The sequence below is a fragment of the Pan paniscus genome, chromosome 6 (genome assembly GCF_029289425.2).
Source record: "Pan paniscus chromosome 6, NHGRI_mPanPan1-v2.0_pri, whole genome shotgun sequence".
NCBI lineage: Eukaryota > Metazoa > Chordata > Mammalia > Primates > Hominidae > Pan > Pan paniscus.
The window spans coordinates 142,110,009-142,126,408 of NC_073255.2; the positions used below are offsets into that span (position 1 = coordinate 142,110,009).

Genomic DNA, 16,400 nt, shown 5'->3' on the forward strand with positions numbered 1-16,400 from the left:
AGACCTGTAACCTTGACAGTTTGTAACAAAATTATCTTATGATTATTTATTAATCTATGCCAATACCACAGAAAGAGATAACTCCCCATACCAAGAAAGTCTTCCTATAAAGCTCATAATTTGTAAAATGCAAATGAACATTATTTGTTTTGTTGACATTTTGTGATGAAAGCCCTTCTATATATAAGATCATAAGGTGGGGTTAACAGTGAGTAAGCCAGTAAGTAGACCAAATGTCACTGATACGCCCCACTGTCAAACAGCAGCTGTGACAAATGCTACAAAGGAGAAGTACATGGTACTGTAATTTGATACAGGCAGAGCTTCCTTGAGACAGGAGGGATGGGAACAGCAAAACAGCCAGGACATGACCAAAGGAAGAGATACATGAGACAAGGCTGGAGAGGGAGATGAGGACAGAGAAAAGAGGTACTCACTGACCCAGGTATGGAGTTTACCTAACTCCCAAGCACAAGGGGAAGACAGCTGAAAGGTTTTAAACGTGGAATGACCTACCTGATCAGATTTGTGTTCTGAAAGGTTTGCTCTGGCTGTAATGTAAGCAACCTTCCAGAGAAGCATCAGTAAACAGACAGAATCAAAATTGATTACAAAATAATGTAGAAACTACTACATCTAGACCAAATAAATAATGGCCAACAGAAAACCTGATCAGAACATTGTCCAGTCTTTCATTGGAAACTAACACTACACTTTTATTTAGGTATATGATACATAAATTTTAGAGACTAGGAACAGCTTAAAACTTAACACTTCAGAAGCTGTCAAAATGTCATGATTTCTTGGACAGACCTAAGGTGGCCTACCTACCTCAAGGGCTTTAAGTAAAGAGGACTGGAGCTCGAGGAAGTGGCTCCAAGGCGGACGGCTAAGCATCAAAAACTGCGGCTCTGACTTACATTCCCCAGCTCCCAAACCAAGCATCTTCTTTATATATTTTACATGATAACTTCCTATTAAGGTTTGATGAAAGAAAGGTTTTGCTACTGAAACCAAGTCTGAAAACTAATGTTAATACCCACGGCCTCTAGTACCCAGTTACAAGACTATAATCAGTGGGAAAGCAGTGCCTCCAACAACACCCTAGGGTCACTTACTGGTCTATGCTTCTAATTCTGTTCCCCCTCAGGAACGCTCATGTTCAGAAATAGTCCAGTTTCTACTTCTAATCCTCCTCAAAATGGTGCAAACTCTGGGTAACACTGGTAGAGCCACCAGAATGCTAACAAGGAAAAAGGAAGGGAGAAATGGAGGGAAAGGTAAGAGAAGGAAAAATATATATACAATACCAAATTGAAAAGAACCCGGAGCATACACAGTTGGTGGAAGTATAGAGTGGTACATTCACTTCGGAAAACTGACAATACCCACTAAAACTCAGCAACTGCACTCCTAGGAATATACTAAACAAATGCATGCAAGCTTCATTAACCAAAAGACATGTATGGAAATGCTCACGGCAGACTGGGCAAGGTGGCTCACACCTGTAATCCTAGCACTTTGGGAGGCTGAGGTGGGTGGACTGAGGTCAGGAGTTTGAGACCAGCCTGGCCAACGAGGCAAAACCCCGTGTCTACTAAAAATACAAAAATTAGCCGGGCGTGGTGGCGCGGGCCTGTAATCCCAGCTACTCTGGAGGCTGAGGCAGGAAAATTGCTTGAACCTGGGAGGCAGAGGTTGCAGTGAGCTGAGATCGCTCCACTTTACTCCAGGCTGGGCAAAAGAGCAAAACTCCATTTCAAAAAAAAAAAAAAGAAAAAGAAATGCTCATAGCAGCACTATTCCTAATAACCACAAACTGTAAGCCTCCCAAATGCTCATTAATAGAATGAATAAACTGAGGTATATTCATGAATACTGTACAGATATGAGACTGAATTAATTACAACTACACACAACAATACGGATGAACCTCACATAGGTAACCTCACATAGGTAACAGACCAAAAGCTTATCCAGAGGGTTTCTAGTTATATAATGTTCAAAACAGATACAACTGAACTGTCATATGCAAAAAATTGAATCTCAATCTTTACCTTAATACTAAAACCCCAAATGAATCACAGACTTAAATGTTAAGATCCTAAAACTCCTAAAAGTCAATCTAGCAGAAAATATTAGTGACCCTAGGCTTGGCAAATATTTCTTAGGCACAACACACACACACACAAAACAAACAAACAAAAACACTGAAAAAAAATTTCAATAAATTGTATTTCATAAAGATCTATGATCTGGGTACTATTCCATATACGTATCTTCAATGAAAATACTAACAAAAATTAAATAAAGAATTGAGTGATGAGAAGACAACACAATCAACCACTATGTCATCTCATTCAGGAACAAGTACACCTCTACAAGGAGAGAAAGAAAGCCAACAATGGCAGAGCAGGAGTTGGAAAAGGGAAAAATAGTTATCAACAAATGTTTTTCCTAGTCTTTGCATTGCAACGGGGGGAGAAAGGGAAAACAATGAAGAAAGACCCTTTGGTTCTCCTCCTATAACTGCTCTTAGTCCACCACACATCATAAAAGAAAATATATCAACTTAAGAGCAAATCAAAGACATCTTGGTCCAGGATCCTTTTCCACTGAATGCCCTTTACTTCTTTCTCTCTTCATCTGGTACCTTCCTCACTTTTGAATTTTTTCCCTTCCTTTCTCCTTATTTTTCCAGGTATAGCTTTTTGCTCTCCGCATCCACACATCACTATGTATCACTTTCACCTTTGCATACGAGGCACCAAAATAAGAAGAGAACAATTAAAATACACACACAAAAACAGCCTGGGTTCCTTATGGATTTGAAATACCCTTATATTGGAGAAGGGACAACACACAATCTCTATCAATTCTCACCAATCCTTTTTATTCGGCATTGGTAGAATATAGGCCACAGCATAAATATTACTATGACACTTTTTCCCTCTCCGCTTCTCTCCTCTCCTGAACAAGACAGCTACAATTTGTGAATTCAGTATTGGCTAGCTAACTGAAATGTTAAGGATCTAGGCTAGGAGTTCTTATCTATTGAGCTACAAGTATAAAGACTCCCTTTTAAACACTAAAATACATCAAAAACCCACAAACATGCAAAAAGAAATTATCCTTTCCGTATCTGTTCCCTGAGAAAATGCAAACCTACATAGCACTGTTGTGAGTTGTTAATTTTTAGTTCATTGTGAACTTTATCAATTAAAACAACATCCACTCACACTGAACAGCAGATGTGGGCAATGCTATGTGTGAATGCAGTCTCAGCTTCTCAGATCTCCTCATCTCACAAACTCCTCAGCCCTCCTTGGGTTTACCTAGGCAGACTGGGAATCAGCTCTGACCACTCTGGGCTCAACTTTCTTTACTGATTAAGAATTGTACAAATTTTGTTACCTGAGTTCCCTGAAGAAATAGCAATAAAGTTTGACAAAAATGATAGTACGGTAAAGTACCTTCTGTTCACACAGGATTCTTCTGGGATGATTTATTAAACAGTTCTCCCAATAACCATTCCTTCTACACACAACACACACACCCCTTCCCTCTTTCTCTTCACCTATAAAGCACTCAGAACTGGTATCTAGACTGTTTAATAAATGATTAGAGTCAGCCCTCCACATCCACAGATTCGACCCACTACAGATCAAAAATATTTAGGATATAAAACAATAAAAAATAAAATACAACAATAATACAAAATTTTAAACTATAATATAACAACTATTTACAGAGTGTTTTCATTGTATTAGGTATTGTAAGTAATCTAGAGATGTTTTAAAACATATGGGACGAAGTACACAGGTTATGTGCAAATACTATATCATTTTACATGAAGGACTTGAGCATCTGTGGATTTTGATACCTATGGGGGGTCATGGAACCAATCCCCCTTGGACACCAAGGGACAACTGTACTATACCTTTTTAGCTATTATGGTTATTACTACTACTACTCTCCCCCACGCACATTACCCCATAAATCCCAGAAGTGCTCTAGCTAAGAAAGGGCAAAATGAAGAAACGAGAACTTGAAAACCTAGTTTTTTTAATCCGATATTCACATTTATTACTGTAAACAGGAGTAAACAAGGGAGTAAAAATGTGTCTAGCACCGACTCTACTATATTCAAGATGAATTCATTCATTCAACAGGCACTCAAAAAAAAGGAAAATACTTGTAGTAGGATTTAGCCCTAAAATCTCCAGAGGGTACTGTCTTGCAGCAAATATCTTCCTCGTAACTATTATATACATCATTTTTCATTCATCATTAGGCATTTTTTTTTAAAAAAATTCATTCAATAGCATTCTCTGCTCTTAATTTTTTAAATGGTTATGTTGAGTTTTTTTCTCTCTCTTCAAAACACAAAACCAAAAAATAAACTAACGTTTTGTAACCCTGATAGTTTTGATCTTAGGAGTCAGCCATTCAGAACAGAAGTACTCCATAACTCCCCTACAAAATGGCACTCTTCAGACTTCCACTGTTCCTTTAAAGGTAAAAACATAATTTTAGATTTCAAGGTGTTATTGAGATCTATTAGGATAACGTATTTCCCAATTTAGCCCCCCAAACAACCTTCAAATTCCATTATAATTTTACTTCAAATCGTATGTATATTTTTCAGTGAAGGACTCTTAAGATTCTACAAAAATAAATTAGGTTGTTTTGCTTTTCCCATTTTATAAAATTGAACAAAAACAATTCAACCAATACTAAGCTCTTGCAAGACTAGCAATTCTTTTAAAAGGATAAAAATGAGATGAAAAATTACTAGAAATAATCACATCAGGGTTTTTGTATTTATATTTTGTATTTAGAGGTACTTTTCTCTACCCAGTTTTCTGAATTATCAAAAGATAATTCTATACTGCAGGAACAAAATCAGTTGTGGTGAATGATAACTTTTGGTTTGCTTACAATCAAGCAGTTTCTCCCCTGCTAAAGAAAGAAGTCAGATTTCTTCATCCTTTCTACCAGTCGATAGATGGGAACACTGACTATATGCAAATTCCAAATATCTCTAAGATTTAGAGCACCATGCCTCAAACCATTAACTTATTTTTTTTTTAAGTGAAAGCAAAAACTCTTAAAATGTAGCTGGACTGGTGAACAAGGAATTTAAGAATGTAATGATAATGCTACATGATATTGTAAGGTGTTAAATTCCTGGACAGGATATAGTGTTACAAGCCATAAATTCTTTTTAAACTTCAGATTCTTATTTTTCAAGTTCCTCCAAACAAATTAAAAAGACAAATGATTTGACTGTTCATTACCATATGACTTTTAATAAAAAGTAGGGGCGAGGGAGAGTACCTTCTTGTTGTAATATATCTACATTAATGAAACAAATTCTATGTTTGCAAAGTGTTGTCTGATTTATAAGCTACATTTATCAACCATTAAGTCAGGACAGCATAATGGCCATGAAATAATAATACATAAATTAAGTAATCTCTGGTAAAACTGTGTATGAAGTTATCAGAAGCAATAGTGGCTGATTTCTAAACTTTAAAATCATGACCACATGAGTCCTCCCTTTCCTTCAAATAACCACCAGAGTGTAGGTAAGTAAATAAATAAAATCACTAAAATATCTTAGAATATCTTTCCTTACAGAATGTATTTTAACCAGAAAACCTCATCCACTCCTAATTTGTTTCTCAATAATATTCATCCACTCTGTCCAACCCTCAATTTATCAGTAAAGAATTCATGATATTCCAAAAAGCTAATGTAATTATTACTGTCATCTCATTAAGAGTGCTCTTCCTAGTACCAAACTCTAACATTACAGCTGATACCCAGGTCGTTCACTATGCACACCACCCTCTTCTACCCTTCCCATCACCACCATTTTACTGGCAGAATATTCACAAGGCTGAAGACTGTTTCTCATCTCAGCAAACAGAATGCTTAAGATCAGATGGCTAGCCACAAACCAGAAGTTAGAAGCCACACAAAAATAAACACTAGCAGTCCTAAAATTTTCTACTTTCAGTCTCTAACAAAAGCAGTAACATCATTTTTATTTGTGATGCCCTAAGTTAGAGCCATAAGCTTTTTCCCCTGATTATACTAATAAATCAATTTAAAATGATAATTTCACATCAGATTATGTCCTTCATATACTAGCATACTTTAAATAAATCCATTTTACCATGGTAGGTTCTTCAACTCATTTTTTTTGTATTTTTTCTGTATCATTCCTTAACTACCACATTATTTCTCCATTATTTTTCTAAATATTACATCTATGAACAAAAAAGATAACCCTGCAAACCCTAGAAAAGATAAATCAACATATACCTTAAGTATAAAATATCAATATTAAGTATAACCTATTAGGTAACCAAGAGAAAGGTAAGCATCAACTGTATGCCCAAGAATCTCAATTTAAGACATCATGTAGTATACACTATTTTGGTAAACAGAACTGAATACAATATTTGCATATCAAAATAGGCAACTATAGCCTTATTTCTGACTTCAGATAAAAACATCTTAATTCTTTTTATAAGGCAAAACAGTCATTTTAATGAAATATCTCTTTTCAGATATAATCATATGATTGACAGATAAAATAATTGCTTTAAAAATACTTCTGAGTCATTTTGTCCTTACCTGCAGGCATGAACCATTACTGCATGCAGTGACTGTTCCATTTCCTAGCACAGACTTGAAGAAGCATCATATCTCTCTTTCAGAATGTGACTAATCTGTGGGTTTGCAATTCCTAAGCTATTTACAAATGGCACTCCCTTACCATATAAGAATAAATATTTATTACAACCCAAAATCAAGTATTTTTAACCTACATTTTACAAATAACCTTCGTAATTCTGTAGAGCAGCAACCTCAACATATAGGAAGAAAACCTCACAGCATTTCCCTTTAAAAAAGCAAGATTTTTCTTTTCTGCTTTTTAGCTAAATTATTTTTAAAGCCTTCAACAGCTGTCACACATGAACCAGCGGTCTGCTGTGTTATGGTGTGCATGCTGCAGCTGATCAGGCTCCACTATTTTTCTTAAAAAAATCAATCACCCTTTGCAAAAGCAGAACAGCTTGCCCAAATACACATCTTCAATACAGCACAATACCAGCATGCAGGACAATACGTTATATAGCAAACTTGACAAGAAAAAAAAATATGTCCTGGTTTGTTTCTTAGCAATGCTACACCATTAATTGTTCATGCAAGAGATGTAGCTGTACCTTTCTGAAGAGGACGACTTCTCAGAGTTAACTGACATCAGCAGCTCAATCTTCTGCTTGATTTCTGGAAAAATCAGAAAATATTCACAACCAAGATTGCCTGCCCTTGCTTTCAAGCCTTATATCAAGAGATTTTTCTTCTCTAATCCCTTTTGTTCAGAATGAGGCCACAAGATTCGCAGTACTTCTGTTAGGACTGGGATTCAATGGTGCTATAAAGGGAAAAAGCTCCAGAGGCATCAGGCCTTGCTAAACTATGCACATGACTGTTTATGAAAGCAGGAAGTACCATTTCTTTAAAGCAGAGGGGTGTTTTCTTTTTTAAGGTAGAACTAGCATGGTTCTACAAGATGATTTTCAATTTAGCAAAATAAAATACAAACAAGAAATCTTGAACATCTGAATTAAATATACTAGATAATTTGAGAAGCCTGGGTAATCACGTCACAGGCTGTAATAAACAGATATGCAACCCTTGGCTGTTTCTATTTCACTAGCCCTAAAAAATATGGCTCAGTGAATCATTTTTGTCACTTAAGAATGAAATATTAAACCAGAACCCCGATGTATAGATTTCAAAATGTTTAACCTGTTTTAATTTCTTGATTGTGTTTAATTAAAGACACATTTAATATCTAGTGTTCCTAACTCCTCTAGAAAGAGACTTCTGATTTTATACCTTAATTTTCCCCTCCTCCTTAGCAGTACAGTACAAGTGAACAGCAACACCCATTTACCGAGCAGAGATAATATACTTGTCCTTTTAGGAAAGGATTGACAATAGACATCTACAACAGGAATGTAAGCACCAGTTCAACTTAATTAAAAGATAATTGCTGATACTGATTTGGAAGGGAGATAACAGACTAAAAGGGAAGGAAGGGTGAAAATAAGAGAGGGAAAAGATAAGGAGACAATCTAATACGTTTCCTTTAAAACATCAACGACTGACTAAAGCACATAATTTTAAGTTAATAAAACTGACATGGTCCTATTACCCAGACTATTTCATGTGTAAAGCTGTTTTCCTATCCCTAATAAGTATTTCCAACTGGATTTTTAAAACTCAAGTGTGCTTTCATAATAAAAAGTTCACATACTAAAAAATAAATTAGTGCCAATAAAATGCTATCAACAGTACCAGGATTTCAAAATAGACCTCAACAGTTTTTTAAGCAGTAAAGCAAATTTTTTAAAAAATGTTGACTATATAAATCAAAGTTGAATATGAGAAGATGCAAAGGAAAAAGGAATAAAAATTAGTTCCATAAAATACAATGGACCTGTACAGAAATATCCTCTCAGCGTTGTTAAAATAAAGATTTTCCCCAAATTTTTAAGCTTATAACTTCAATGAGCATTATAAAAGCGGCATGAATACCTGATGAGAGAGCAGAATCTACCACAGGGTGTAGCCAAGCTGCCTAGCCACTGGGAGAGCAGAGCACAGCGCCTATAGCTGGGGTGATGCTGAGACTCGCCTTGAGGATCAGGCACATGGCGCCACAGTGAGCCCTCAGCAGGGCCCCTCCCCTCATTTTGGAAGGAGCAGGGTGTCAGAGCTCAGACTCTGCCTTGGATTTAGGAACAGCCTCCTCTGCCCCTTTTTTTTTTTTGAGATGGAATTTCACTCGTTGCCCAGGCTAGAGTGCAATGGCACAATCTCGGCTCACTGCAACCTCCGCCTCCCGGGTTCAAGCAATTCTCCTGTCTCAGCCTCCCGGGTAGCTGGGATTACAGGCACCCGCCACCATACCCAGCTAATTTTTTGTCTTTTTAGTAGAGACAGGGTTTCACCATGTTAGTCAGGCTGGTCTTGAACTCCTGACCTCAGATGATGCGCCCACCTCAGCCTCCCAAAGTGCTGGGATTACAGGTGTGAGCCACAGCACCAGGCCTCCTCTGCCATTTTTAATAGCTGTATGACCTTGGAGAAATTACTTAAACTCTCTAAAGCCTCTATCTCCTCTCCTGTAAAATGGGGACAATAACATATATCTGAAAGGCTGTGGCAAGGATTTAATGAAATAACCCATGAAAATAAAGTAGTATTGTGCCTGGGATGCCGTGAGCCCTCCCTGCTTCATCTCTCAATAAATATTTACTGAATTAGTTAATGAAGGATACCAGGCCTGTCCAATGTTAAATGGTTTTTCCATAGTTTAAATCCACCTTCTCCTTCTTATCATCAACCTCAACATCCCCATTTTTATCACTGTAGTGTTATTGTAGGTAGGAACTTAACTTTAATCTGTATCTCAGCCTCCCTTCCTAGAGAATTGTGCTCCATGTATCAACTTGCTGCTTCAGAAAAGAGATTACACTTGAATCCATCTTCATCATGGCAATTTTGTATTCCAAAACAACAAAAAGTTCACACTTCAGTATACCTACGTATATCAATGCACTTAAGATGAAAAAGCCCAAGATTAAATTACACAGCTCTAATGAAGTTAATGCCTATCTTGTAAACACTGGAAAGAAAAGTTCAAGCTATAAACCATATTCTGACTGGTGACACTGGAAGCCCCAAACCAAAGAGGATTCTAATAATACATGAAAAGGTTTCTAACTTCATTTTCACCTTATCTCTAAACCTTCAGATTTGTTCATTGCTCCAGAAGGACTCAGAAATCAAGGAACGTTAACACTATGATACTGTATCCTTTGAGGCCCACGTACTCCGTCTATGCTACCATCAACTCCTCCCTGTCCTTATCATCCATAGGTCTGGTAATTCCCCACATTCATGAAGAATTCCACTGATTTCCATTCCACCACAACACCTGCCATAATCGGGGGGACCTGGATGTCCATACTGATATGACTTATTAGAAAAGGCTTGGCTATCGACTCCAGGCTCCTCAGTCCACAGACTCTTGAACCTCTACCTCTTGAGCCAACCGTTCCCTTGACCATGCTCAGGACACTTTCTTACACACACTGCAAACACTTTCCCCCTCAATTAGTCAGTTGTTTTGGAATTTTATTCAATTACTTCCAGGGTAGTATCTGGGACCCTATACACTTTATTTTTCTGCAATAAAGTCAACCAATCTTTTCCTTGTTAAATTCTGGCCTTCCTGATAAACTTAGAAACAAACTTAGAAACACCTTCCTCACACCAAAGTTTTTAAATTTTTCATCCAATTTTCCTCTAATATGCTTTATAATAGTATTTGCATGTAAATCTTAGAACCTTCTAGATTTTGTTACATGAATTGATATAGAGATCCAGTCTGCTTTTACAAGTCAGATTCTAAAATGACTCTCTTGCCCACCACTTCATGGTTCTTCCAAAGCAGCACCCACTGTCTCCATGTATACATTTAGACCAATGAGTGCAAAAAAAAGTCCATCAACCTGATTATTTAACAGTTGTATTCCCTATGGATGTAATCTGAAAATGCTTGACAGTACACTCAACAGCTCCTTCTACATCTCAGCCTTTAATCAATCCTTTACCATCTGCCCTACTCCCACCTCAAGACCACACTTGCTTATTTCACACAGAAAACAGGCAAGCCGTTCCTGTGTAGTTTGAATAAATATATTTTAAATTATGGTTGCTTTTATTTTTAGTCATAATTTTGTTTCTTAACTGCTAAATAACATTATAGGAGGACATAAGTTTTTGTGGCTTTTTTTAAATGCTTTTACATTTGCTTTCTCCTTCTAACTCTGGGTACTTTGCAAGACCGTTATCTTCCATGCAGCCCTTAAATGCTGGTGATACCTGTAAGGACCCTCTTTTCACTCACTGATCCTTCTATCTACATACACCCTTGCCATCAAGAACTACAGGGCATTGATGATAACGGTAACTTAGTTTCCAGCCCAATATTCTCTCCTACAACCCAGAACCACATATCCTCCATTTTCACCTAGACAGTCTCTGCATGGCTTGAATGCAATGTCTAAAATTGAACCCATAAACTTATAAGCCTAATGTCTTCTTATATACTCCTGATCTCAGTGAACAGCAACACCATTGCCCTACCAAACCTGAAATGTTTGAGGGATCCCAGGCTAGTTCCCCCAATCTCATTTGAAATATCTTTCCCGGTCGGGCGCGGTGGCTCACGCCTGTAATCCCAGCACCTCGAGAGGCTGAGGTAGGCAAATCACGAAGGTCAGGAGATAGAGACCATCCTGGCTAACATGGTGAAACTCCGTCTCTACTAAAAATACAAAAAATTAGCCAGGCGTGGTGGCGGGCACCTGTAGTCCCAGCTACTCAGGAGGCTGAGGCAGGAGAATGGCATGAACCCGGGAGGCGGAGGTTGCAGTGAGCAGAGATCGCGCCACTGCACTCCAACCTGGGTGACAGAGAGAGACTCCGTCTCAAAAAGAAAAAAGAATTATCTTTCCCTCCATTCTCTCTTTTTTATATCATACGCTCTGGAAATACTGAGCTCTAGTCTACATGGCTCCCCAAGCATGCCATGCTTTTTCACGCCACTAAATCTTTTCGTATACAGTTTCCTCTCCCTGGAATACCACCGTTCAGTCGTCTCCCTTGTACACCCAACTCGTTTTTTCTTTTTCTTTTTTTCTTTTTTTTTTGAGACAGAGTCTCGTTCTGCCACCCAGGGTGGAGTGCAGTGGTGGAATCTCAGCTCACTGCAACCTCTGCCTCCCAAATTCAAGCGATTCTCCTGCCTCAGCCCCCCGAGTAGCTGGGATTACAGGTGGGCACCACCACGCCTAGCTACCCAACTCACTTTTCTAATCTCAGTCCCAAATGTTACCTCCACACAAACACATTCCCAGAATTAAGTTCACCTCCTCTACGTCTCTGTATTTGCATTACCAAATTACTAAAATATATAAATTACTTGTTTCAGTCCCCATGAGACCATTGCTTCCCTAACAACAGGCACCTGAATGTTCAATTCAGACAGCCTGGCATATCAGACATTGGTTGCTGACACCTTCATAGTCTTCTCAGCCTGTTACAGTCAATCTAATGTTAGTTACAATTGAGCTACATTAATTTATTCTTAAATATACATTTCCAGATACATTTAATCAAAGATCCAAGCAATTTTAGAACTTGACTGATCCTCAGATCATCTCATAGCTGAACCACATGAATTTATAAAGGAGAAATCTAAGGGGCAAAAAGATACTGGAGGCAATCACATTCTTCATCTTCTCCAGAAGATTACTGTTGCTGAGACCTACAGTAAAATTTCCAAGAACCTCAACAACCCAAATAGTAAAACCCACCCAATAGTCCCATAGGCTGTTCTTTTGGATAAACACAGAAACTGACCTTTCTGGTCTTAAAGCATAATACAAATATGTTTTATCTAAGTTCCTTCCTCAGCAAAGGACCCTCAAGCCTCCAAAAAAAAATTAACAATAAATTCCGTCTCTCTCTCTCTCAAAGAACTGAAGGACAGGCACGGTGGCTCATGCCTGTAATCCCAGCACTTCGGGAGGCCCACGCGGGCGGATCATTTGAGGTCAGGAGTTCAAGACCGGCCTGGCCAAGATGGTGAAATACCGACTCTACTAAAAATACAAAAATTAGCCTGGCGTGGTGGCAGATGCCTGTAATCCCAGCTACTCGGGAGGCTGAGGCAGGAGAATCGCTTCAACCCAGGAGCTGCAGGTTGCAGTGAGCCGAGATCACATCACTGCACTCCAAGCTGGGAGACAGAGCAAGACTCCGTCTCAAAAAAAAAAAGTATAAGCAGACGGATGAATAGGGAGACCACAGAGAGCCATCTATGTGCGTGGGGCTCCATCTCAAAGAAAAAAAAAAAAAACTGAAACTCACCAAATCACCACATCCAGACAATGACACTTTGGATCCCTCATTCATCATGATTGCTTCCTTGCCCCTCCCTAGTTCCTATTTTCTTACATACTGTTACATTTCTTCCCTGCTATATCAAGCTCTGGTTTTAGTCTGGGAGATGGATTTGAGACTGAGCTCCCATCTCCTTGCTGCAGCATCCAATTAAAGCCTTCTTCCTCGGTAATACTTGTTCTTTCAGTGATTGGCTTTTTTTTTTTCCTTGAAGACAAAGTCTCACTCTGTCGCCCAAGCTGGATGGCGCAATCTCGGCTCACTATAACCTCCGCCTCCCAGGTTCAAGCATTTCTCCTGCCTCAGCCTCCGGGATAGCTGGGATTACAAGCACCCGCCACCACGCCTGACAAATTTTTGTATTTTTAGTAGAGACGGGGGTTTCACCATGTTGGCTAGGCTGGTCTCAAACTGACCTCAAGTGATCCACCCGCCTCAGCCTCCCAAAGTGCTGGGAGTACAAGCATGAGCCACAGTGCCCAGCCAGTGATTGGCTTTCCTTGTGGAGAGCAGCAGGACCTAGACCAAACCCCTGGCATTTTGGTAACAGTAGGACATTTCAATCTTATTTTAAATCAGCTTTTAAAATGCTATTTTCTTTTATCTCCAATCAATTCAAATTATCCTTATTAATCAACTTACTTGATTGAAACAACTAATCATCTGGGGCATGATACTCTTCTTATTCATCCCCTTTATACATCCCTCAAAGCCAACAATTCACTGTGATTTCCCCATTCATTCTCTTGCATCCAACCTACAGATCTTCCTCATAACTCTTTTATTCTTGTTTTTACTCACACCGTAAAAGATACTCAAACTCCTTATGAAGATGAACAGTTTTTAACTCTTCAGTTAATGGCCTAGGAGCTCTAATGCTTCACCTGTCTACGTTGTAACACACTGTAAGTTTAAGGCTCCCAGACCACTAACTAAGGGCTATCAGTACAGCACTAAGCCAAGCCCCTGGAACCCTGATGAGGAGTAGCAGATTACCAGTAACTCTACTCAAAATGACGTCCCATGGGGTGGTGCTTCAAAGATACAGACATCCTAGGAGAAAAACGGAGCCGCCCTGAATCAACCTAGAATCCTAGGAGTGAGGGGAACATAAGAACACACAGAAGCTGTGGGCATGATATGCTCCTTTGTCATTCAGATCACTAAACCTGGGCATGAGGACCCTGACTTTTGTCAAGTGGAAATTTAAAAAGACATAATAACTGGGCAGATTATTCTACCTAAATAATTAGAGCTACATACTTTTTCAATGGGAATCATTCTGGCAAATTTAATAAACTTCCTTTTACTTGCCAAATTCTTTACATAATCATCCACAAACTTAATTTTGTTTGGGGTGTACATGAGGAGGATATATATATATATATTTTTTTTTTAGAGGGACAGAGTCTTGCTCTGTCACCGAAGCTGGAGTGCAGTGGTGCAACGATAGCTCACTGGGATCTCAAACTCCTGGGCTCAAGCAATCCTCTACCTCAGCCTCCTGAGTAGTTACAACTACAGATGCACATCACTATGCTTGGCTAATTTTTTTTTTTTTTTTTTTTTTTTTGGTAGAGACAGGGTCTCGCTATGTTGCCGAGGCTGGTCTTGAATTCCTGGGCTCAACCGATCCTCCCACCTTGGCCCCCTCAAAGTGCCAGGATTGAAGGCATGAGCCACCACTTCTGGCCCATAAGGAAGATTTTTAAAAATTAATTCGTGCCTTACATTTATCTGGAGCCACTTTAGACTATGACAAACAAATGCAGCTGGTCAAGGTGGCTCACACATGTAATCCCAACAATTAAGGAGCCCAAGGCAGAAGGACCGCTTAAGCCCAGGAGTTCAAGACCAGCCTGGGCAACATAGTGAGACTTCATCTCTTAAAAAAAAAAAAAAAATTAGGTAAGCATGGTGACATGCACGTGTGGTTCAGCTACTTAGGAGGCTGAGATGGCAGGATCACTTGGGCCCAAGAGGTTGAAGCTGCAGTTTACCAAGACTGCACCACTGCACTCCACTCTGGGCAACAGAGCAAGAATCTGTCTGAAAAGAAAAGAAACAAATACGTGTTAAGGTTGCCTGAAATGACAGGGAATACTGCAAGAATATACCTAGAAGTTAAGAGGAAAATGCCTCAGCAGGCTTCAAAACCACATGCTTCTTCAGAAGTCAGAGCAGCTCCCAAATCAATATTTCCAGGTGTTCAGTGGGATGGTTCTCCACCTTAATGCTCCACTATTCTAGGGTTTCAACACCTCTCCCATCCTAACTCTACTTCTCCTGCCACTACCAATTAACTGCTTCTTCTATTTCACATGTTTACACATTCTACTGCCTCAGGATACATGCTTATGGAGCCCTTCTTGGTGTCTCCAACTTATTATTATTATTATTATTTTGAGACAGAGTCTCACTCTGTCGCCCAGGCTGGAGTGCAGTGGCATGATCTCCGCTCACTGCAAGCTCCGCCTCCCGGGTTCACACCAGTCTCCTGTCTCAGCCTCCCGAGTAGCTGGGACTACAGGCGCCCACCACCACGCCCAGCTAATTTTTTGTATTTTTAGGAGAGATGGTGTTTCACTGTGTTAGCCGGGATGGTCTTGGTCTCCTGACCTCATGATCTACCCAGCTCAGCCTCCCAAAGTGCTGGGATTACAGGCGTGAGCCACTGCACCCGGCCCAACTTAGTATTTTTAAGAGACTTCTCGCTGAAAGGCAAAAGGCCCGCAAAGGCTTTTCTGGCTTAGGTGCCAATTTCTAATACTGCTATCTGAAGCCAAGTATTGAGGTCCTGATTCAAAACTGACTGACTCATAAGTGAATGTTCACAAAGGTGCAAGAATAAAGCAATTCCTCTGCGTAATCTAGGAGGGTGGATGATTAACTGACCAACATCTGCTAAGGCCAGTCTAGCCTTAAAAGGGAGTCCCTGTTATCCCAGTGTTCATTACTGAAGTCCTCTGTTATGAGAATTCACAGAAAAGCAGAAATTCTGCAAAACATAAAAATCATCATTGGTAAACTGAGCATTCAAAAAACTATCCCCAATTATCACTAACTTTTATCCCCACCCATCAAAATCCTTTGTCACTCTCTCATTAATAATCACACAGTCTAACAATTCAATAAAATACAAATCTAGAGCCAAGTGAAAACTTAAAAAATCTGCAAAAGATGAAAAAAGTGACAAAGTTGACAGAAAATACTAAAGAAATTCTAGAAAGCCAGGCAAAATCAATGATAAATGAGGACAGAGGAGCAGTTTATGAGGTTTGTAAATGAAGAGAAAAATCAACAAGGACAATAACATGCTAAGTGGCTCAAGAATAATT

At 39.1% G+C, this 16,400-nt stretch overlaps 1 protein-coding gene across 9 annotated transcripts in view; it reads right to left on the reverse strand.

The window, feature by feature from the left end:
• Positions 1-16,400, reverse strand: part of SRPK2 (SRSF protein kinase 2) — a 286,551-nt gene that overhangs the window by 147,124 nt on the left and 123,027 nt on the right. For 2 of the 9 annotated variants that reach the window (XM_034964710.2, XM_034964709.2), the window contains exon 4: positions 7,242-7,305. The exons of 6 other annotated variants lie outside the window; for them this stretch is intronic. In XM_034964710.2, coding sequence (XP_034820601.2) covers positions 7,242-7,305 — 64 coding nt within the window. Of the gene's footprint in view, positions 1-6,648; positions 6,739-7,241; positions 7,306-16,400 lie in introns of those variants that run through there. One more of the 9 variants, XM_034964716.3, reaches the window with a different exon arrangement.